General features: G+C 46.7%; 1 protein-coding gene and 1 non-coding gene across 4 annotated transcripts in view; both read right to left on the bottom strand.

Moving 5' to 3' along the window:
- The window catches only part of LOC138966477 (nardilysin-like), a 76,561-nt gene extending 51,810 nt beyond the window's left edge, over nt 1-24,751 (bottom strand). Inside the window, exons 1-11 of one of the 3 annotated variants that reach the window (XM_070338737.1) lie at nt 24,372-24,751; nt 21,830-21,922; nt 20,695-20,980; nt 5,893-6,027; nt 5,053-5,134; nt 4,665-4,765; nt 3,991-4,117; nt 3,029-3,124; nt 2,382-2,504; nt 1,789-1,846; nt 1,252-1,285 (exon numbers count right to left, since the gene is read on the bottom strand). In XM_070338737.1, coding sequence (XP_070194838.1) covers nt 1,252-1,285; nt 1,789-1,846; nt 2,382-2,504; nt 3,029-3,124; nt 3,991-4,117; nt 4,665-4,765; nt 5,053-5,134; nt 5,893-6,027; nt 20,695-20,980; nt 21,830-21,922; nt 24,372-24,424 — 1,188 coding nt within the window. In that variant the 5' untranslated portion in view covers nt 24,425-24,751. Of the gene's footprint in view, nt 1-1,251; nt 1,286-1,788; nt 1,847-2,381; nt 2,505-3,028; nt 3,125-3,990; nt 4,118-4,664; nt 4,766-5,052; nt 5,135-5,892; nt 6,028-6,565; nt 6,739-20,694; nt 20,981-21,829; nt 21,923-24,371 lie in introns of those variants that run through there. The other 2 variants (XM_070338738.1, XM_070338739.1) reach the window with 2 other exon arrangements.
- Nucleotides 14,732-14,850, bottom strand: LOC138967856 (5S ribosomal RNA). The gene has a single exon (XR_011456033.1). It is a non-coding gene; the product is annotated as a 5S ribosomal RNA (ribosomal RNA).
- Nucleotides 24,752-24,778: the final 27 nt, after the last annotated feature.

Genomic DNA, 24,778 nt, shown 5'->3' on the forward strand with positions numbered 1-24,778 from the left:
GTAGCCGTGTAAGGGCATGTTTATCTTAAACGTAACTCAAAAGTTGTTGTTTACAACAAGACTCAAACCAAAACCAGATACACTTCAGCACAACATTCACACCTTTAATGCAGAAATGTTTAAGCTTAACTCCTTTCAAGATATTCTCTTCTCAAACTATCTCCATAGGATTTTCATTTAATTCCATTTCCATTACTTTAGATTGACTTTACTTTTTTCAGCAATAACAAATTGGAAGCCTACTACATTAATTTCAACAAAGAAGCAAATACTCATATGACTCACCCTTGTCAAAAGTAGTATAAATCAAAAACTTTGACCATGAAATTTGTTGAGCGTCAACCATGTTTCGGTCATATCAGAAAGTCATGAAACTTTGAAAGTGTGTACAAACCCTACAAGTGTGTCATTAGTAACAAAGCTCTTGCTTCAAAAACATCTGAGAAAACATAAACGTTAACTCATTCGCTGCGTGTCGGAACTGGAATTCCGACACCTGTGTTTAGCGTTGGCTGCGTGCCGGTACTTGAGTTCCGACGGATATCACGAATTTTTAACGGTGTAAACGGTCCTGCTGACCAAGGGAAACAACCCCTGCAATGAACTTCTATCTGTCTACAGTGGTACCATTCACTGTAAACAGTTCCTTCCCTTCAATTGTTGGGATTAATAAAAATTTTGTTGACGGTGTGCGACCCACGTGTTTTGACTTTTCCAAGATGGCGGATCGTTCTGCTGAGACGTAGTAACTTGAAAAGAGTGCTAGAACGTGTTATTCAGTACGGTTCTGATCTTGACCTCAGTGATGATGATAGTGGAGATGATATTTTAGATTCTGGTGACAATTTTGTGCCAATGGACGATCATTTGGGTGATGATTCGGGCAATGCAAGTGTCGATCATGACATTGTGTATGATGAACCCATGACGTAGAAAGTTTTTTTGTTTTGCTTCAAATTGGATATTTTGCCGGGATATGAAGACAACAAAAGGTATGTACTTTCAAATGTTTCATATATTTTCTAAAAGAGTAAGTTCCAAACTTTGCAAAAACATAAGGTATGTAAGGTTATCTTGTGTTGTTGATTTTTAATAATTTTTTCAAAATGGCTCTAAATCGCGCGTTGGCAGGGAACACAGGGGAAATTTAGACGCGCAGCGAATGAGTTAAGGTTTTTGTTCACGGGCGGCTGACACACCGATTACTTAGGTCAGCCAAAAAGCAATACATAATGTAAGACTGATTCTTACCCTGTATTCTGAAATGGAAGGGAGCAACTGCTTGCTGAAAATGCACACACAAAAAAACAGAAAAAAAAATGTTATACACCATTGACATGAAACTCATTAGCACAGTGAAAACCACAAAAACCACAGAGAGGCTGTGTCACAGTGAATGCACAGTAATCATTACTTGAAACATTTGACAAGTTACACTTAACCCCACCTTTACGACCTTGTTTTTCCCCCAGATTTGTTGTTCATACAATCTGTAAGTTTACTTCCATTTCCAAGACTCATTCCCTTTTAAGATTTGTAAAAGTCTTAAAAGCAGGGTTCCACTGCACATGATGACATCACAGCTCAAAATACAATTAACCCTTCGACAATTCACAAATGGTACCGCTTGCTTCAGACAACCTGAGAGCAAGGAAAAGACTAGTAAATAGGCCAGACATTTGTGTACACACACACACAAAAATTATTTTAAAAAAGTAAATGAATAATAAATAAATGTATCATGCAGAGACAAGACATAACCTGCTGTTGAAAAAAAGCAGAACTCACTTGTTTGGAATTTCCTCAAAGAGTTCATATACTATTTCTTGCAGTTCATCCAGGTTGTCTGTAAGCAAACAACAATACTAAATGTCACGATTCAGAAAGAAGTCATTGAAAATGTCAATTCACATACGTGGCAGGCTAGCTAATAATATTAAAAGCATGCCTTGCTTTTTACACACATTCTATAAAAGGCGCCATGACAATAGAATTGGGTATGATATGTAAAGTGTGCTTACACTGCAGCTGGCCTCTCACAACAGGTTTATTTTGCTCCAGATAAGAGGGTCACCAGGACAACAGGAGGTGTCCTTTATATGGAGCTGTCCTCTCATTGGAGGCGCCAAACATCACAGGTACCACTGTACCTACTTTAACATGCATCAAAAAGGACCAAAAACTGCTCTTCTTTTGCTAGGTCTTAACAAGAACTTTTCACATCAAACTTCTGTTTGCTCTTCGCTGTATTTTACACAAAACATTGCTGGACAAATAATGCCATAGAATGTAGAGTAAGTGGAAAATCTGGCACCAAATAAAACTCATGAAATTTAATAGCAAAACTCCAAAATTACATCTGATTTAATCAGTCGACTTACGTGGAGCCTGCACAACCAGGGTCATGTAATGTGCAGAGTACATGCGCTGCCAGAAATCTCGCAGACGGCCATACACATCAATGTCTTGCTCTTCCGGGACTGTCTTCAGAGTTCTCTTGTTGCCTGGCAATAACACAAAAATGTGGGAACATGATCTCATGGTTTAAAGAATAAAATGTTAAAAAACATACTGCCAGCATCATAGGTACAACTTTAGAAACATATGACTGCATTCTTAGAGTTAAGTCAACTCAAGACAATCCACTTTATGACATTTTGTGCAAGTAAGAATATAAAGTGAGTTTCCTGCTGTTTGTCTTTCATATTTCTGTTGTTTTTCCTTTTACTGAGGCTCTTGCTTTTTACCTCTTATACTAAAAACATTTGTAAAGAAAACGAGTACAGTATTAATTTTTTTGTAAAAACTTATTTTTTGCTGTTTTTGTTGTTGTCAATGTTGTCTTTTTAGATATGCGGGAATTGTGGATGATTTTAGTTCAAAGACTAAATGTTAACAATAAACAAAACCCTTTTAAAAATGCATTTATTTTAATAAACAGGCTGCCCAGAATTTTTTTTTAAATGCCACAAATGTGAGCGTTACTGCAAATACATGTATGTAAACTGGGAAAGTAGACGGCACTGACCACACAGAAAACGGGAGATGGGGTTGTCTTTGAAAGACAGAGATCCCAGCAGCTGATGGTACCTGTCACTGTCGCTGGATAGAATCATCTGGAACTCTGTGCGTGACAAAATTGAAAGAAGGGGAAAATCAAACATCTGTTCTTTCCTTCATTATTTTCTCAAGCATATACATGTATAGCTTTCTCCTGTGGTCACAGTCTTATTGATGCAAAAACACACATGCATTCACATGGCAAAGTGAGTGAAGATTGCTTGTGGTTATAGCCTTCCCATGCAAGCTAAAACTCACTCACTATCTGTGATTCAAGCAACCTGAACACATTTGTAATACACTCAGACACGCAGTCATACAGAAAGTCACAGGAGAAATACCTAGGCAACTACAGATATCTTTTGCACAAACACTATCATTCACAGCATCAAGTCTTACAGAATTGTTTTGTTTATATTAAACAGAGGTCATACTGTGCGCCAAAACTACACATCAGCATCACTATATTCAAACTGAATCCTTTCACCTTAGGAGTCCTTTGTGATCTTGCAACATATCAAGTTTTCAAAACACTAGTCCCCAAAATCGGCGTATGCTGCCCGTATGGTAAAAACTGTCATACACGTAAAAGTCAACTTGTGCAAAAGACATGAGTGAACGTAGGAGTTTCAGCCCATGAACGAAGAAGAAGAAAACACTATTTATATGTGCTGGTAAAAACACATACACAGACACTGATACTGGGCAAAAGATACACATACAGTGGAACCCCCTTTTAAGACCCCCCCCCATTTTAAGACTCCTTCCCTTTTAAGACCCTGTTTTTTCAAACTTTTTGTTCATAACCTGTGTAAATTTACCCCCCTTTCTAAGACTCCCTCCTTTTTAACACCTGATTTTCTTAGATTTTCGGAGGTCTTAAAAGGGGGGTTCCACTGTATAACATTAAGCATCAACATCTGTGCTTACCATTATCAACAGCACTGATCTCTCGGTCAACACTGCCCTTGAGAAAGAGTGGTGCGATAAAAAACTGTGCAAACATATCCAGCGCCTTGTGGAAGTGTTTCTTGTGGATGTCGAAGAAAAATGTGGTCTGCAAAGCAAATGGATACAACCCGTTGAGATGTACAAACTTGCTTCTGCATACTCACACATGTTAACAACCTTTGCCAATTGCTCATTTCTTTTCTGGTCAACCCCTGAAGGCATGTGAAGTTTCAAAGCTCTAGCTTCATAAATCTTTGAGAAATTGATTATTTTCAGTTTATTACCCAAACTCAACCTGGCTGTTACATGTACCTTCAAATTTGACGAAGGTCAACCAACCTTGTATCATATGAGAGGTAATGAAAAAATAGCAGTGTGTAAAGTTTCCAAGGTCTAGCTTCAATAACATCTGAGAAAACCTGAATGGTTTTTTCCTTTTGGACAGCTTACAATGCTCATTAATAAGGCTCTTTTAATAGCTCAGGAGGGTCAAAAATAAGTTCCATCAATTCAATAAAACAGTATTCTACCAACTAAGCCATGCAATTAAATTGCAAGGTTTCTCACTGCCTGTAGCATTAGAAAGTGAAGCATTTTTTTCCAGCATTGCTTGCCTGCTTCTTTGCCTTGCAAAGAGAAAAAATGTTTCTTACCCTCTCAGCATCTGTCCAGGCATTTGTCTCTCCTCCATGCTTTGCTATGAAGTCATCAAATGCATTCTCTTTCTTGTACTTTTTGCTCCCCATAAACACCACTGTCAACAAAAGAGAAACCAGAAATATAAACGTACAATAACAGATTAAAACAGGACAATAAACGTATACTCTAAACATTTGTTTGTTTAATCTTCCATTTAGCACTGTTTGTAACTGTAATTTGCACCATATTGAATGAAATGCTTACTTGACAACTCTATGAATGATCTTCTCTATAGTCTTTATTTGAAACAGACATAGGTGACTAGTTGGTTTATGATCTCCATATGTTGATGATGACTTACTTCTACAGTAAAATGATAATTCAACTTCTCTGACAACTTACTGTGTTCCATAAAGTGAGCAAATCCTGGGATGTCCTCTGGATCACAAAAGCTCCCAATACCTATGCACAGTGCCGCTGCTGACTGAAACATGAACACATGCAACGGAACTATTCAATTGAAAATAAACACCACAGTTCACATTTTCAACATTGTGTATGACCTTGGATAAAAATGATAAAGACGATTCAAACTGATTTCATCTTCTAGGATCAGTTACTTACAGGTACATCCTGTTCCTCTCACTCTCTGAAAAACAAACCAATATTTCCGTGCAGTTTTTATGCTATTTTCAATGCCCAAAATTTCATCAAACTATACTACATGTACTGTCATGTCTGTTGTTTTGTTACCGCCAAGGAGCCTGTTTTCTTTACTGTCTCATCCTCAAAATGGAAAGCGAAAAAAGTAGGTCTAAAATGATAATGTGAAATTCATACACAGTAATTTATCAACACTTTAATAATGATGAAGACTGTGTGTCTCACTCTGCAAAAAGAAGCAAGCATACACAGACAAGCAAATGTAGACAAACCTGTACATGTACCAGTTAACTCAGTCATACATGCATGCATGTCCAAACATGCAAAATTTCATGAATACAACTTTCTAACTATTTATAATATGAATCCAAAAAAAATCAACAACAGCAAAATGGAAATAAGACACTTCAAATTGTCAGTCCTATATTTTGTATCTAGTTTCCAAACCCTCAAAACCATTCAGCATGCCACTGCCATGCACCAATAAGAGCAATCATTATAGTCTTGCCAATGTGGAATACACAAACTGTAACTTTTTAAAAGAACACCAACGACTGCAAATCAGAGGAACTACCAGACCATGACAACTTCAATGGTATGTTTGCCGCTGTCCTCAGGGTCAAAATTAAGATCAACTGAAGACTCCCCACATCTTTCAGTAATTTCCACAGATCTCCTGGATTTTGTTTCCCGTGGTGTAGGGTTACAATATCGCTTCATAGACAGAGGTCAAGGCATATTTCTCAAAATGAGGGACTATGAGTTTGAAAATGTGTAACTATTACCCGACAGCCCCTTATTCCCCCCACCCACCCACCCCATCGCAGAAAATAGATATTCAAAGACGACCCATTCTTGAGCTGTTATAAATGTGTGAGTGTAAATTCATGTATGAAACACTGAGGAAAGTGTAAATTGCACACAAAGACATTCAGAGAGGGAATGAAACTGAAAGAGAGAGAAAAATGCATGGAAGAGTCGAGAAAAGATGGTGTTTCAGAAAGGGGGGAGGGAGGGAAATGCAAAAACTTGAAGACAGAAGAGAAGTAGGGAGCACAGAGAGGGCAAGACACCCAGGAAGTGATGTAGAGTAAGGGGAGAATTGTGGTGTGTTCGTAAGAGAAAGAGATACAGACAGTGAGAGAAAAATCAACTGAAAGAAAGACACCCAATTCAAGACTTTCCCCTCTTAAATACGTCACGGCCAATCCAGCCTCTCCCATCATGCAACAGAAAAAGGGACGGGGCTTACCAAAATAAGCACAACGCATGGCACGCGATGTAAACACGAACAGATCAGATGCCACGACCTGCAATGCGTACTCCTGCCACAGATCTGTTCAGAAGGCGAAATTTTTCTTTCTCTAATTCCGCCTGGCACTGCAGTCATACTTTTGCCACACTAACGCAAGGCAGCCTCAACAACCACTGTCCCCTTACGTTGACCCTTTCAGCCCTTTCCCCCTACCACATTGCAACTGCTCTGGTTCTTCAAATATAAACTATAGAAGCTCATCTACATATCCTGGATTCTTCCATTTCTGTTGCCAGGGGGGACCCAAGATCCCAGCCCCCCTACATCAATGTCCACTTTACACAAACCGAGTTTAGATTTCATCCTGGACATCCCTTCCTGTTTTGAAAGTAAGCTTTCCCATGATGCTGGGGCCTTGTTAGGGACAGTAATTTGGTCGCAGATGTGTAGAAGAAGCCAACGGTGATAATCTACGTAGTGAATACGTACACCTTGGATGCAAGGTCTGTTATTGCACCCAAGAGGAGCCTCTAAACTGATCTGTAGTGTTGACAGGGGGCCCCCAAACACAGGCAGGAAAACCTCATTGTTTCACATTCCACCATCTGACCTGATTGGGACCGGCTGCGTTCTGTATGCTGTGTTGCTCTGAAATCTCTTGTGTCTTAGGAAATAAATGGCGACATTTGATTTAACACTTCTCAGCATTAACAGTGACCAAGAGAATGTGATAAGGAGGCTATTTACTGAGAAGAGGTGGCCATTTGAAACTCGAAAGTGTGGAAAAAACTATTCAACTTGTGAAGGGTGCTGTGCTGTCAACGTGTGACCTCGATACAGAGACTGTCTCTCGTGTGTGTAGTACGGTTATAGGGCGCAGGCGAGTTTATCTTGTCCTGGAGGCGAGGTTGAAACAAGAGACAAGGGCACTCCTCTGCAGCAGGGCAGTGTCAGTACCGTAAAATCCCTAGCAAACGCCCTGTATCTTGCAAACGCCCAACCCCCACTTTTGGCCAAAAGTTTTGCAGAGGGATCACTACCTAGCAAACGCCCACCCCTTTTTTGCTTTTTTTAAAATTTGTTTTAAGACAGTCGGCCTCCTTTATCTACGATTTGTGCACACTGTTCGATGGTTCGCCGGTTTTTTCTTCTTCTTTTTTTCTATCACAGAACATTGATCTTTATTTGTGTAAACGGTTTGTTTATTTTTCATTAAAATTGCATAAATCGTTGTATCACTTTTTTTCTCTCGTGAAAATGTGATGACACTTTATCTTGCAAACGCCCACCCCGTTCTTGTACCCGAAATCTGTGCGGAGGGGGGGGTGGGCGTTTGCTAGGGATTTTACGGTATTGTTTTTGCAGCCCTCGTGTGATGCATCATCACCAGAGGTGGTTAGGTACAGGCCAATTACCACACCGCAGGAATTCCTGAAAGTACTGTACAAGAAGTATTGGTCCATGCTAGACTGACGCGGTGCTTGACATTGTCCATTATAATTGATGAAAAAGACGTCTTACTTACAAGACCATCCAGCAAGCGTAAGCATAAACAGAGAAATTATGGCCGACTGTGTGCTAAAATTAGTGAGAGAACTCTACCCCCACCCCGCAAGAATACCCTGTCAAGGACACAACTGGTGGTAAAGGTTAGTCGCATTTTTTCTTCATATTCGATATTACAAATACACATGCACCTGGCACAGCATGCTTTAGAACCAAATCGCGGCATGCCACGTGTTTTGCTATTTTTGGTACGTGTGATGTAAATCTGTGAGGTCAGAGGGTGTTGGCTCCGCCCTTTTCTTTGAACTAGGTCCATATGGAAATTTGTTTTGACAAATATCTTCTTTATTGTGGAGAATTAACATAATGTAAGCGCATAGGATGGTGATTGTGTGAAAACTAGCCGTGTGTACAACAAATCTGACACAGTTAATCATTCTTAACCGAGATATTAAAAAAAATGTAGGAGCCGTGTTTGTTCGTTGCCTGCAAGAGGTTTGAAATGATTTGCCAATGCAGAAGGTCAGGCTCCTTTTATACTCCTGCCGGACCTTCAAGACCTTGCTTTTTCTGACTTTCTGTTACTAACATCCGTAAATTGGCCTCCATTTTAAACTTCCTTTCTTTTAATTTAAAACCTGATTTTTCTGATATTTTGGGTGGTCTTAAAAATGGGGAGGCGTCCCACTAAAACCAATCCACTTTTTTATTTAAAAGATAACCCACAGTGTGCGTGCGGTGTTCCGAATGAAACTGTAAGGCTTCTTTTTAAGCCTACTGTCTATATGATACTTACCGAGACAGTACTATTCTTGCACATTATCTATTATAGGCCGAAAAAATTGGACAAAACGCTGAGTGGGTACAATTATCTCCCATAACCATGCGCCACCGTGGATCCCAAGCACTGTCCGAGTGCTTCCCCCTTACAGGATGTAGGTGGCGCGTCCTCTTTCTTTATGAGCTGCAGACCCTCAAAAAGCCCATAACATATCAAGAGGGGAGGCGGGAGGGAAACTCTAATAGTACTGTCTCGGTAAGTATCATATAGACAGTAGGCTTAAAAAGAAGCCTTACAGTCAATATAACACTTACCTCGACAGTACTATTCTTGCACAGAATACCAGAGTGGTGTGAGGGTGATATGTAGAGTATTAAACTCCTTAATCAAAATCACTTAAATCCAAGGATTAAGATACCCAGGCAATTTTCGAACAGTACTACCGTAAAAGAAAATATACCCAAGAAACATACCTTAGACTGACGTGACCATGCTAGCAACCACTGCTGTGTGGTGAACTCAATGTCAAAGTCCAGGCCACTCAAAGCTTGAATACCACTGAGTCTACGGCAAGTGGCTAAAGCGATGAGGAACAATTAGTCTTAAAAATCAGCAACTTGATACTGATGCCTGCCAGGGGTTCAAACTCATTGCTACGCAGGAGTTTGAGGACCAGAAAGACATCCCCCTTGGGAAATGAAACCCGAGGTTTAGACACCGCTGCATTGCTAATACCCGAAAGGACATTAGCGATGAGGGAGGACCTGATCAAGTGTTCAGTTCTGCGACCAGTAGCGGCCGCAATCGTGGAAGCGATGGCAGATCTGTATCCAAGAAGAGTCTTAGAAGAAAGACTCTTCTTTTGATACACTTCCACCAGGAAGTTGGCCAAGTCCTGTGTTGAGGGATAAAGCGGCTTTATCCCCTTGGACAAGGCGAAGGTGGCCCAAGCTCTCCAGCGTAAGTCGTAGAGCTGATTAGTTGATCGCCTCTTAGCGTTCAAGGAAAACTCTACTGAACTCTTGTGCAATCCTAGTGCAAGCAGTTTGGAGCGCACAAGAGCCATGCGGTCAAGCACAGACTCTCTGGACGTGGATGAGGGAGGCATGATCGAGGCTGGAGCAGACCTCCCCCGTCCAGATCCAGAGGTAGAGGGTCTACGTGGGTGAGACCGCGAAGATCTGGAAACCACGGAGCTGTTGGCCAGTAAGGCGCGACCAAAATCAGTCTTGGTCGTTCCTGCAGATATTTTGCCAGCACCCTCGGAATCAGAGATGTCGGGGGATAGGCGTAAGCATCGAGGAGCCTCCACAAGAGAGTGAATGCGTCCAAGTGGAACGCATTCATGTCTCGAAAGGGGCTGACGTACCTGGGAAGCCGAGCGCTGAATCGAGTTACGAACAGATCGATCAGAGGACGGTCCCACCTTGCCCACAGACGCTGTAGAACGTTGTGAGCGATGGTCCATTCTGTGGAGAGAACCTGATCGCCCCGACTGAGAATGTCGGCCAGGGCGTTCAGTTTCCCCGGAACGAACTGGACTGACATCCGGACCTGATTGGTCTGGCACCAGAGCAGAATCTCCTCCGCCAACAGGGAGAGGGACCGAGAATTGGTGCCCCCCTGGTGGCGAAGGTAAGCTAAACATGTGGTGTTGTTGTCCCCGTTGAAAATCAGAGGGGCCAAGGACAGGCCGAATGGGAGGGCCCGAAACTCGAACACCGTGCCCTCCCAAACGAACCGGAGCAGATGTCGGTACCCCGGGGCCACCAGGATGTGGAAGTAAGCATCCTGGAGGTCCCAGACATGGCCCAATCGTTTGGCCGGATGGCCAACCGGACCGACGAAGGGGTTTCCATCTTGAACTTGCACCTGTGAAGGTACAAGTTCAAGGTGGAGAGGTCCAACACCGGCCTGAACCGGCCGTCCTTTTTGGGGACGGTGAACAGGCGGGAGCAGAACCCCAGAGAAGGCTGAGAAAGGGGGTAGACCGCCTTCTTCTCGACCAACGAGTTCACCTCGTCCTGAAGAGCCTGCCATCTGGCAGGCTCTCGAGGAGGGGGGAACGTCCAAGGTAGAGCGGACAATGGAGGTTGTGACGACAGCGGTAGAGAAAACCCCGACCACACCACCCTCAAGAAAAACTGGTTGGAGACCAGTCTGCCCCACATGCCGCGGGCCCGAAAAAAGGGAACCGACGGACGAAAGAGGGGCAACTTGAGGGGGCGTCAACGTAGGGCCGGGACTCACTGAAAATTCTGCTGGCGGGCAGGCGCAGGCTTGCGACCACCCCCCCCTGGTGGTGCTGCTTCCCCTTATCTGTCTAAGCACCCTTCGTCTTGCTTGGGAACGCAACAGGCGCCTAAGAGGAGGAAGAAGGAGGCAGTGAAACTGGCTTCTTCTTCTTCTTCTGAGGCTGGGAGCTGGAGGTGACTGTAGCACTTCTCTTACTCCCCGCCGCCGTCGCCGAAGCAGCGAGGCCAACCATCAGAGAATCAGTGTTCCTCTGGCGTGTGGACTCCACCACAGAACGAACAGTGTCCGGATGAAAGAGGGAAGAAGGCTGAGGAAACGTGTTCCTCAGACTCTTCCTCATATCCGGAGGCACTATAGAAGTAGGCAGAAAATGATCACGGAACAGGGCCAATAAAGTGGACCCGTGTTCCAATGGCCAATTCTGCCGCAGACGTCACGCACGATCGCACGGCATGCAAAGCCCGATCCACTCGAACCGTGTCAAGGACCCGAGTGGAATCGGACTCTGCCCGATCGGGAGGGTCCAACAGTGTGGACAGCGTGCTCATCCATGTCAAGGCCTGTGAATGGGCCTCGACTGTGGAAGAAACGGTGGCCTCAAGATTGTGGAACGAAGCAGAGCTCAGTTCCACCTTCTTGACCGAAGGCACCTCCCCAACGAACACATCACCGTCAGCCCCACCCTAAACACTCGAAGTCTGGAAAGGGAGAGTTCGAGAGTCAAAGGGAAAAGGGAGGGACGAAACAGATTGGACACGAGGAAACAGTGGAGGTGCGCCTCCCGAAGGAAAGCATGGCACTGAACCCGCGTCCTCCCGAGGAACATAGGTCGCGTTTGCACGTGAATCTGTACTCCTCAGGCGATGTGCTGCCGCTTCCACCGTGGCACTTAGACTAGGGTGGAACGCGAATTGCCGGCGGCCGGATCGTTCATAAAACGAGCCGCCGGCAGACGCGGCGTGAGCCTCCCGCGCCCGGGCCGAAGCGGACTCAAAGGACGAGAGGGCGTCTCAGGGAAGGACGTCCTGAAACTGTTCAAACGTCCTTCTAGCTGTGCGAGGACGAGCCTCCTGCCTCTCGTCCTCAGACCCCGGGTCCACGTCCTGTGTGTCAACACTAGACGACAGACGCTTAAGAGAGGCATCCGTGACGTCAAGACGCCGCGTGATGTCTGTCATGTACTGTTGGAAAGTACGAAGCATAGCTTCGGAAGTTCCATCAGAAACCGGCAAGGGTAGAGGTTCAGTGTTAACCTCAGGGCGACCCTGATCCTCCTCCCTATCGTCCTCCGACTCACTCTCCTCTTCACTTCCCGACAACTCCTCAAAAGCAGGAGTGTAGGGAGCTTGAGGGGGAAGAGCCGAAAGCGATGAAGCAGGCTGTGAAGAAACGCCCACAGAAGCAAGAGGCCGCGAAGACCCCTGCCCCAAAGACGAAACGTCTCCAGCAGCCGAAGGGGGAGAAAAACAACAACCCTTCGACTGTTGGGTCAGCCCAGCCAACGAACCCCCGCCATTTATAGACTGAACAGGAACCCATCGGGTCTGATCAGAAAAGAAATGGTCCGGTCCGGTCGGGGGTGCCGATCCGGTCCGGTAGGGTGGTCCGGTCCGGTGCCGTACCATCCGGAGGTCCCGTTCAGCACCGAACCATCGTACCCACAGAAGTGTTCGGGTGGTTAGGTCCGGACGTGGACATACCGTACCATCCGGACCCGTAGGTCCGGTGGTCCGGTATGGTCCGGTTCGGTGCCAGACCATCCAGACCAACAGAGGTGGTCGGGTGGTCCCGCACCGGACCATCCGGACCCGTAGGTCCGGACCCGTAGGTCCGGTACCATCCGGAGGTCCTGTTCGGCACCGAACCATCCCTACGCACAGAAGTGTTCGGGTGGTTCGGTCCGGGCGTGGACGTACCGTACCATCCGGACCCGTAGGTCCGGTTCGGTGCCAGACCATCCGGACCAACAGAGGTGGTCGGGTGGTCCGGACCGGTCCGGTAGGGTGGTCCGGTGTTCCGGTCCGGTGTTCCGGTCCGGTGTTCCGGTCCGGTCCCGTACCATCCGGAGGTCCCGTTCGGTACCGAACCATCCGTACCCACAGAAGTGTTCGGGTGGCTCGGTCCGGACGTGGACACACCGTACCATCCGGACCCGTAAGTCCGGTATGGTCCGGTTCGGTGCCAGACCATCCGGACCAACAGAGGTGGTCGGGTGGTCCGGTCCGGACCATCCGGAGGTCCCGTTCGGCACCGAACCACCCGTACCCACAGAAGTGTTCGGGTGGCTCGGTCCGGACGTGGACATACCGTACCATCCGGACCCGTAGGTCCGGTTCGGTGCCAGACCATCCGGACCAACAGAGGTGGTCGGGTGGTCCGGACCGATCCGGTAGGGTGGTCCGGTGTTCCGGTCCTGTGGTCCGGTCCCATACCATCCGGAGGTCCCGTACGGCACCGAACCATCCGTACCCACTGAAGTGTTCGGTCCGGACGTGGACCTACCGTACCATCCGGACCCGTAGGTCCGGTGGTCCGGTATGGTCCGGTTCGGTGACAGACCATCCGGACCAACAGAGGTGGTCGGGTGGTCCGGTACCGGACCATCCGAACCCGTAGATTCGGTCCGGTCCCGTACCATCCGGAGGTCCCGTTCGGTACCGAACCATCCGTACCCACAGAAGTGTTCGGGTGGCTCGGTCCGGACGTGGACATACCGTACCATCCGGACCCGTAGGTCCGGCATGGTCCGGTTCGGTGCCAGACCACCCGGACCAACAGAGGTGGTCGAGTGGTCCGGTCCCGACCGGACCACTGGTCCGGTACCGTACCCTCCGGACCCGTAGGTCCGGTGTGTTCCGGTTCGGTGCCAGACCACCCAGACCAACAGAGGTGGTCGGGTGGTCCGGTCCCGACCGAAACACTGGTCCCGTACCGTACCATCCGGACCCGTAGGTCCGGGGGGTCCGGCAAGGGCCAGAGGTACTGTCCCGCACCGGACCCTAAGGTCCGGTACAGTCCCGTACCATGGGTCCCGTCCGGACCAAACCCGGAGGTCAAGTCCAGTCGGGACCCGTGGGTCCGGTTCGATCCCGACCCGTAAGCCTGGAACGTTCCGGACCCTTGGTCCGGACCATCCGTCACCCGAACACCAGACGCTAAGGAATGGCGTGGGGTCAAGACGGTCCGGTCGGAGGTGTCGGTCTGAGCAACAGAAACAATGTTCCCGTCGCCCTGACCATTCGACAGAAGTACCACGTTCTGTCGAACACCTCCACGTCCAGTAACTAGTCGGCCGGAGCGTTTCAAGAGGGACAGCCACCAGTCACACGGACGTCAGAGGGAACCGTAGTAGCAGTGGTCGTAGGCACGAAGCCTGAAACCCCTGCCCCCACAGGACCGCCCTGAACGGGGTCAATTCGCATCCCAACCCCAGCGGGGAGGGAATTCAGAGACCCCGTCATCTCCTCCGATCTCCCCCCCCAGGAGGCCGAAACTACTGTCAAAACAGCAGCAGACGACCCAGCGAGGGAGTTCAGAGGAGGACCCGTGTCCCTCCTGGCTTCCACAGCGGTGGAAACCGAGGAGGGCACAGGAGAGGCACCGGAAAAGGAAGATTTTAATGCCAACTGCACCCGGTGTTCCCAGGCGGTCACCCATCCAAGTACTAACCGGGCCCGACGTTGCTTAACTTCGGTGGTCGGACGAGAACCGGTGTTTTCAACGTGGTATGGCCGTTGGCTGTCAAAACCTGAGTCTCTCCAGTAGCCCCTAGATCGGATTCACCAACCCCCAAAGAGGGTTGGGAATCGACCTGCCCCCGGATTCGAGCCAGGGGGGAGAAGGAAACCTTCCCCCCAGGCTTGAAACCGGGAGGAGCTGAAGCCTGAGACTGAGGGCCGGACAACGGCGTCGAAGGGGGGGAAGCCTGTTCCACTGAAGGAGAAGGAGAAAGAAGCTTTTTCTTTCCCCTCGACCTTCCCCGAACCTTCGACGGCGCAGCCCCGCCCGAAGTCCCAGGCTCAAGCCCAGCCTGTTTGAGCAAGCTCGCATTGAGCTTGCTCAAACAGGCTTTCTCCGCCCTCCCTCGCCGCAAACGCAAAGCGTTTGGGGAGGGAGAGTCGGAGCGCCGAAAGATCCCCTTCTCCGTGCGTAAAACATGACGCTGGGCGCCCGGAGAAGGGTTGCCCCCGGCAGACTCTGGTTCCGTAGAACCAGAGCCCAAAACAGGACGAGACATCCTACCTCGCCCTGTACGTACCCTTAAAGACCGAGAATTAACAAAATTCAAAGAAAATTTAGGTCAATACTCAAGTGAATGCGGCGAAACGAGAAGCAGACGACCGGTCACCACGAAGTAGGACGGGAGGCACGCCGAGTCCGCCACACAAAAACGGAGGCACAAGTTGAAGGAAACACAACGTAGCCTCAAGCCAGAAGTGGAATAACACACAATAATCCAACAGGTGATAGTCCACACAGAAAAGGAGCCTCTTAGTCCAAAATAATCCGGGAGCGTAGCAGAAACACAGCCGGTCTGACACGCGCGAAAAAAGAAAGAGGACGCGCCACCTACATCCTGTAAGGGGGAAGCACTCGGACAGTGCTTGGGATCCACGGTGGCGCATGGTTATGGGAGATAATTGTACCCACTCAGCGTTTTGTCCAATTTTTTCGGCCTATAATAGATAATGTGCAAGAATAGTACTGTCGAGGTAAGTGTTATATTGACAGCCGAATATTATTTGTTAAACTGCACGTCGTATGCAGTCTGTCAATAATTAATTTGTTGCCTATTAAATTGAGACATGTGGAACTATTATCAAAAGGCAGCGAGCAATATTCACTTGGTATTAATACATTCATATTTGAGTCGGTCCAATCGTTCATTGTTGAATCTGGCCCACTGATTTGATGGATGTGCTCACATATTGGTAGTGTGTATGTGTGTGTGCAGGCATATGAGTACCTCCCCACTGCCTCTCTCTGTTATTGTATTTGATTAAATAAATAGCATATATGTAAAGATTAACATTGTTTCCTTTATTTTATATTAGTAACGAATTACTGATTTCTCCACCACCACATGGTCCATTTGCGTGTCTCGGTGACCCTAAGAGCTATGCCAGCGGGAGTGTAAACTCCTGGCAGGGCTTCCCAAGCTGGACAGGTCGAAAGGTAGAGGCCAGACTAATATGGACCAACCTTGTGCTCACAGGGCAGGTCCTTGGGCCATGAGCTAAGGGTGAGGTAACCCTGACAGAAACCTCGAGTGCTGAAGACGTATGTGTTGGGCCGCACGGCGCACTCCAACAAACCACAACACTACGCATCAACTGCCATTATGACACTTGGAGACAGAATTGACAGTAATGGTGCTCGCCCTGTGAGGATCCACCAGGCAGGTGCAGCGCCGGGCTCCGCGCCTCGAAGGAGTCCACCCTCAGCTACTGGAGGTCCCTTCATCTCGTCTTGTGGAGCCAGGGGACGAGAAAGGAAAGCGACTGGCCGAAAAAACAGCAGAGCCAAGGACAACCCCACTATTAACATCATGCATTGGAATGCAGAGGGGGTATCCAATAAGAAGGAAGAATTAGAGCACTTCCTCTATGAAAACAGCATCAACATCTGCTGCATTCAGGAAACGCACCTGCAAGAAGGGAAGCCCTTTAAGATCCGAGGGTACCAGGTGTTCAGGAGTGACCGACAAGGGAGGAAGAAAGGAGGAGTGATGACTCTGGTCAGGAACAACATAAATGCCAGTGAAACCAACAGATACATGGAAGAAGCAGAGTACATAGAAGTCAAGATAACGACCAATGACAGCAAGATGAACATCGTCAACTACTACTGCCCCAACGACAAGATGCTGTCGCTTGACACGATCCAGGTCCCTGACAGCGGCTTCCTCATCGCTGGAGACTTTAACAGCCAGTCCCAGAGTTGAAGATATAAAACACTAGACAGGCGAGGAGAAGACATTGAATCTTGGCAGGACGACAACCACCTGATCCTTGTCAACGACCCCACAGATCCGTCTACCTTCTACTCGCGCCGCTGGCACTCAACAACAACACCAGACCTGGCATTGTGCATGGATGACATCCACAAAAACATCTCAAGAAAAGTGGATGAACAGCTGGGTGGAAGCGACCATCGCCCAGTTCTCCTTACCATCAGTAGAGACTCAGCATCTGAGCATCCACAACACCCGAGATGGAACTACAAAAAGGCAAAGTGGGGACTGTTCAACATACGAACAAATGAGCTGACCAGAGCCATAGAAACAGAGGGGAGAAACATCAACAACGTGATAAAGGAGTTCAATGCTAGCATAATCCAGGCAGCCAAGGACAGCATCCCACGTGGAGTGAGGAAGGACTACATCCCATACTGGTCCGATGAGCTGCAGAAGACGCATGATGCACTCACAAGAATGAGAGAAGAGGCAGAGACAAACCCTAGCCAGGAGAACAACATCAAACTCCAAGAAAGCAAAGCAAAACATCTGAAGACAAAGCTAGAGTGCAAGAGAAGAGGCTGGAGAGAAAAGACGGCAGGGCTGAATATGGAAAAAGACACAACAAAGCTCTGGAAACTTACAAGAGCACTGAATGAAGAGGGCAACAAGGGACAGAAGATCCCCCTGGAGCAGGAAGGAAGAACACTCACTGGAAAAGCCGCTGCCAATGCTTTCGCCCAAGCATATCGGGGAGAAAGCGACACCACCATACCCCTGCCTCTACAAAAGGAAGTCAGAACAGAAATTAGAGAAAGAACAGAAAGAAACGTACAGGATGCCATGCAACAAGACATCACCATGGCCGAGCTGAAGAATGCCATCAAGAAGCTCAAAAAGAAGAAGTCTCCAGGTCCAGACAACATTACGAATGAGATGTTGCAACACATAGGCAACTCGGCCCTCCAGAAACTACTGGGCATCTTCAACCTCAGCTGGAGACAGGGACAGGTACCTCAGTGCTGGAAGGAAGCCAGGATGATCCCAGTTTTAAAGAAAGGAAAAAACAAGACCAAAACCCTGAGCTACCGACCCATCAGCCTGACAAGCTGCGTATGCAAAACCATGGAGCGCATTGTCAACCAGCGCCTGCAGCTGTACCTGGAATCAGAAAGCATCATCGTCCCAGAACAAGCCGGCTTCCGACAGCACAGAAGTACGGAGGACCAGACAACACACCTTAGCCAGGTCATAGAGGATGCTTACCAGGCCCAGAAGGTCACCCTGGCCACCTTCATTGACCTACAGAAGGCCTTCGACAAGGTCTGGAAAGATGGACTCCTTGTGATGTGAAGCTCCTACGTTCCGGCGTCAAAGGCAACATGTACCAGTGGACCAAGTCGTACCTGCACAACCGAAAGGCCAGAGTGCTGGTGGACGGTCACTGTGGCCGAAAGGTGCTACTACGCCAAGGAGTTCCACAGGGAGGAGAACTCTCCCCCACGCTATGCATACTCTTCATTAACGACCTGGTACCAGATTTGCCCAAGGGAGTCCAAGCGGCACTGTATGCTGATGACCTTGTTCTCTGGTGCTCGGAAGAGTATGCAACCACAGCAACCTACAGGATGCAACTTGCCCTAGAAAAGGTTGCAGCGTGGGCGGAAGACTGGTGTGTGACCAACAGGGAGAAGACCACTGCCACTCTCTTCACACTCTCTGCCAAAGCGACACCTGGCAAACTGACCTTGGGGGACACACCCCTGAAATTTGAAGACCAGCAAACATACCTGGGGGTCACCTATGACAAGCGCATGACCTGGAAACAACACATCATGAATGCAGAGGGAAAGGCCAGGAGAAAACTAAACATCATGCGGAAGCTGGCAGGATCACACTGCGGTGCAAACGAGAAGATCCTGAAAACAGTCTACCAGGGGACTGTACGACCGCACCTCGAGTACGGATCAAGCTCTTGGGCAACAGCAGCCAAGACACACCAGCAGGCCCTAGACAAAGTACAGAACCAAGCGCTGAGAATCATCACGGGCGCAATGAAATCAACACCCATACAAAAGATGGAACAGGTGACTGGCATTCCTCCACTGAGCAAAAGGCGAGACTGCAAAACAATGGTACAAGCCACCAAGTACCAGTGCACTCATGACCATCCAATGAGTGACAGACTCAAGAAGATGTCCTTAGGCAGGCTGAAAAGATCAAGCTTCGCTCTTGAGGCAAGGGCTTTGCAGAAGAAACATCAGACAGAGATGCCAGAGCTAGTGGAGCCACCATCTTTCTCCCTTGACGCCCCACCCTGGGAAGACAGACAAGGAAACCTGGACATACAGACCAGTGTCCCCTACCTCACAACAAAGGACCAGCAGAGCAATGCGACGAAAAAAGCCCTGACTCTTGCCATGCTTGAAGAAAGGTACCCCCAAGAAGCATGGATACGGGTGTATACTGATGGGTCAGCCACAGAGGCTGTCAAAAATGGAGGAGCGGGGATGTATGTCCAGTACCCCAGTGGAGAGAGGCAAGCAGAGGCTATACCAACAGGCCTCCACTGTACAAACTACAGAGCTGAGGTACAAGCACTGATCCATGCAGCATACACCATCAACGACAGAGTCAACCATGACAACCAGGTGGTCTTCCTGATTGACGCCCTGTCAGTACTACAAGCAATGACCAGTAGCAAACTGCCTCAGCTGGAACACGCTCTACACAACATCAAGAGCCTGAGGACAGTACTGCAATGGATTCCCTCCCACTGTGGTGTACAAGGAAACGAAGAGGCGGGCAGGATGGCAAAGCTGGGTGCAGAAGATGAGCAAGAGAACAACCCTGTGAGCCTGACAGAGATGAAGACCATCATTAAGTCTCTGCACAGGACGCCCCAGCCACAGGACAGCTACCACCTGCTATCCAGACCACAGCAGGTGGTCATCTTCCGCCTGAGAACGGGACACAACAGACTTAACCAGCATCTCCACGGGAAGCTGCATGTTGTGCCCTCCCCCATGTGTTCTTGTGGAGAAGCAGAGCAGGACACGGCCCACATCCTACGAGACTGCAGGAACCACCAGGTGCTGAGAGAGGAAATCTGGCCATTGCCGGAGTCCCTGCACAACAAGCTGCACGGGCCAGTGGCTGCGCTGCAGAGGACCACTAATTATATCTCAAGATCTGGACTCCAAGTGTGATCGGCGATCGAAAAGAAGAAGAAGAAGACTGATTTCTCCATAAAGATGTATATATTTACTTGAACTTTCATGCTGCATGTCTCAGAATTGATGTTCTCTTCCCATGCGCTTTTGTCCTAGTCTCTCCTTGTGGTTGCCTGTATGTTCCCCCTTTTTTTTCTGTCTGTAGATTCCTCTGTTTTGATTTAGTTCCCCATCCCCCTCTCCCTCAATTTGTTCTTCTGGTTTATTATTGTCATGTCCACCATCATGAAAACTTGTGTAATTTAGTATTTTTGGTCACATAAAATAAGCCTATGCTTGAGTTCGTGACCTAGTTAAATATTTTCAATTGTTTGTCATGTATTTTGAATAAAACGTCGTTCAAACCAATCCCCTGTTTACCCTTTCATAAGCAAAGCACAACAAAAACACCTACCTTCTTTTCTGTGTGTTTGGCGTGCAGCCTTGCTGGAGACGTGAGCAGACCAGGAACTTGTTCCACACACTCTTCGTCAGAATCCTCCTCCGTGCCGGACATGGGTTCTTCTGACCCAGAAGTGCCATCTGTGCCATCTGTGGTATCTGTGTCAGAATTGTCTGCAGCCAACGTTGTCTGAGAGCTAGTGGGCTGAGAGTTCTTCTCTAGTGGCAAGGGGAACAAGGACGTTTGATCCATGTCCGAGACCAGCAGAACCGTAAGCCCATTTCTGAGGGTGATCTCCCTGCAAGTTTAAAGTGTTTTACAGTGATACATGTTGTGTGACGCCCCTACCATGAGAGGTCATGTATAAACAAACGGCCTCTGTTAATTAACTTGACTTAAATATCCTTGCCATGAAAGGACACCTGCAATATAAAGACACTTTTGACTAGTCTCATGAGTGTCCTGTTACAGCAGATACCATTGTACTTCGTATATATAATATAATTATCCTGGAACAGTAGGGGCGACCACCCCCAACCAGGCGCGTTCACAGGTGGCGGATAGTGTGATGGCCTTCAGATATGGAGGTTAGCTGCGAAATAAGCCAGGCTTGCCAGGACGAATAAGCAGTCGCGGACCAACTGGCGGTGCTTCCAACAGGATGGGGCGGGGTAACAGGTGGCACTGTTACACTCAAGAAATACCCCAGGTCTCCGATGACGGGAGCATCATGCGATCAAGAGCCGCATCTTAAGTTCTAGCCCTAGGGAAGGTCACCTCAGATAAACAAACCAGCCAGCTATGGCCAAATAGCCGGGTAGACTGGACTCGACAGCCCTGTAAAGCCACCAGTCTAGGAGAAGGACCACTCTGATATAAAAACACGCTGAAGCCGGATGAGCTGGGCCATGTATAGCGCATAACGACAGCTCAACGCATCAACGCTCATATGACAGACGACAACGGAAAGAAATATAATTATGTGATCTTTTAGTTACTTGAGTGTAGGAAAACAGTTTACTGAACTGGAAGCAAAGTATTTTAAAATGCAATGATTCACACATTAGGTCTTAAAACAGGTTCCACTGTACACAGAAACATTGGACTCTTGAGTTTGAGACAAAAGTACATCAAAATCCTGTCGTACCTGTAATCCTTCTTGTCATAGGGAGATTTCAGGATATGACTCATTCTGCCGCCTCTTCTTTGCTGGTTGCACAGGGACCCTTGTAACAATGGCCTGAAATTTTGTTGTAAATGAAAACAAATATAATAAGCTTGTCATAGTGAATAGCTGTTCAAAAGTCAGTGCAACAGGGAGACTACTGCGTCACCCTTCACGGCAGGCTTTGCAGTTGTCGGCTGTAGAAGAGCACAAGCTTTTTATATCTTAACGTTTCTTCTACGTTGCTGACACCTGTGAATTGTAGAGTTCTGTTTGTTAGGGTCTGGCTGCTGCTGCCTCCTTGTATGTTCTTGTGAACCTTTGCGTACCCGTAACAGTTTTTATAGGGCTAAGAAATTTGCTGTAAAATTCTCAATCCAGTTTGACTGGGCTTTGCCTGCAAAGGTGATTGTTGTGTTCAAACACTCGGTTATATTTGCATGAATACATGCTTGTGTGTATAACTCAATGAGCAACAATACATATACGGCTATAGGTAAGGCATCAGCTGGACTTCTGCTGAGATAAACTCCATATTGCTTCCGTGTCAAAATAAAGAGGCACAGTTATGGAGGGGTAGAAAAGCATGTCACTTTCATACAAGTGAAGCCTCAAGCAAATTCATGCGAAAGCTACAGATTTCACCCCAAAATGGGACTAATTAAAAAATATACTGAATAGTTACATCCCTTGAAAGCCAAGAAAAAAATAGTGATGGATGACCAAAATAAGTTATGGGTTGACAGGAAAAAACATTGTGAGGTCGGCTTACCATAACCAAACTTTTTTGTTATGCCTAGCTACCAATTGTCATCACAAACTAGGCACAAACAAAAATGTTTGTTTCTGGTGGGAAGACCCCCCAAAATCAGAGCGGTTCCTTTTTACATTTAGTCAAATTTTGACTAAATGTTTTAACATAGAGGGGGAATCGAAACGAGGGTCGTGGTGTATGTGTGTGTGTGCGTGTGTGCGTGCGTGTGTGTAGAGCGATTCAGACCAAACTACTGGACCGATCTTTATGAAATTTTTCATGAGAGTTCCTGGGATTGATATCCCCGAACGTTTTTTTCGTTTTTTTGATAAATGTCTTTGATGACGTCATATCCGGCTTTTCGTGAAAGTTGAGGCGGCACTGTCACGCTCTCATTTTTCAACCAAATTGGTTGAAATGTTCGTCAAGTAGTCTTCGACGAAGCCTGGACTTCGGTATTGCATTTCAGCTTGGTGTCTTAAAAATTAATTAATGACTTTGGTCATTAAAAATCGGAAAATTGTAAAAAAAACAACTTTTTTATAAAACAATTCAAATTTACGATCATCTTATTCTCCATCATTTTCTGATTCCAAAAACATATAAATATGTTATATTTAGATTAAAAACAAGCTCTGAAAATTAAAAATATAAAAATTATTATCAAAATTAAATTGTCGAAATCAATTTAAAAACACTTTCATCTTATTCCCTGTCGGTTCCTGATTCCAAAAACATATATAGATATGATATGTTTGGATTAAAAACACGCTCAGGAAGTTAAAACGAAGAGAGGTACAGAAAAGCGTGCTATCCTTCTCAGCGCAACAACTAAACCGCTCTTCTTGTCAATTTCACTGCCTTTGCCATGAGCGGTGGACTGACGATGCTACGAGTATACGGTCTTGCTGAAAAATTGCATTGCGTTCCGTTTCATTCTGTGAGTTCGACAGCTACTTGACTAAATGTTGTATTTTCGCCTTACGCGACTTGTTTCTGTTTTAATTGAAGTTTTCTTTTTCTTTTCGTCATTTACACGTACAGGCTCGTGTGGATTTTTGTTGGCCGAAAATCTTGGGAACTGTGTCCTCAGGATGTCGAAGAAGAGTAACTTTCCTTGTTAAATACGCTAATTTGATTGTGTTCCCTTTTGTCATTTTAATTAAGTTTTTGGCAAGCGTCAAATCAAGTTTGGCTAAGAGAAAAAGATATGGTCTGTCGGGGAATCTGAAACATTGAATTTTTTCTTGGCCAGTTTGATCAGCAGGACAGTGGATAACCCCTTTCAAAAACCCCAATTTAAGACTCCCTCCCTCAAGATTAAGACCCTGTTTTCTCAGACTTTCTGTTCAGAACCTGTGTAAATTTACCCCCATTTTAAGACTCTCTCCTTTTCAAGACCTGATATCCTCAGATTGTTGGAGGTCTTAACAGGGGGGTTCCACTGTACCTGGGTGTGGAAGGGAAAAGGGGGATTGTCAGTGTGCAGTTTATGTGTAATAAAACAATTAAAGGCTACCTTGTCGGCCATGCCTCAACAATATGGGCACACACACACACACACACACACACACACACATACACGTGATTCTGATAAATGGCGAAGTATTGTTCTTTCATTATATGAATTCATGTCACAGAACTGATTTGACATAAGGGGCAAGGTAAACTAGCTGCATGCAAGACTCCACATGGGCCATGGCCACCTCTCCACAAGAACAACTTCTTTTTCTATAAATCCTGTTTAAAATCTCTACTTTGTATTGTTACCGTTTACAACTTCTCCAAAGACGACTTCCACCTCGCAAGGCTGACAAAGACATGCATTTGTGCACTGTCGTTTCCTCAGGAGCTAAAGTCGGTAACCCTGTCAAGATGTTTCAGTTGCGACAGCCGCCATGCCCCCTAAAGCAACCAGTGATCCGTAAATGGTTTGGACTGAATGCAGATGACAATGTCAACTGGCTGACTTTGAAAGCTATAAACTAGCACAGTGCTTATTTTTGCTTCTATAAAAATGTATCAAACTAAGATTTTAAGCTATAACAGGAGTTGCATTCGGCAAGAAATGTTGTAGTGATTCCTATATTAATAATTCTCAAAATGTGTCACGATAAGCATGAATATGGGAGTATTTCTTGGTAAACGATACTGTTTTATTATAATGTTGCTTTATA

Source organism: Littorina saxatilis, linkage group LG5 (genome assembly GCF_037325665.1).
Source record: "Littorina saxatilis isolate snail1 linkage group LG5, US_GU_Lsax_2.0, whole genome shotgun sequence".
Taxonomy (NCBI): Eukaryota; Metazoa; Mollusca; class Gastropoda; order Littorinimorpha; family Littorinidae; genus Littorina; species Littorina saxatilis.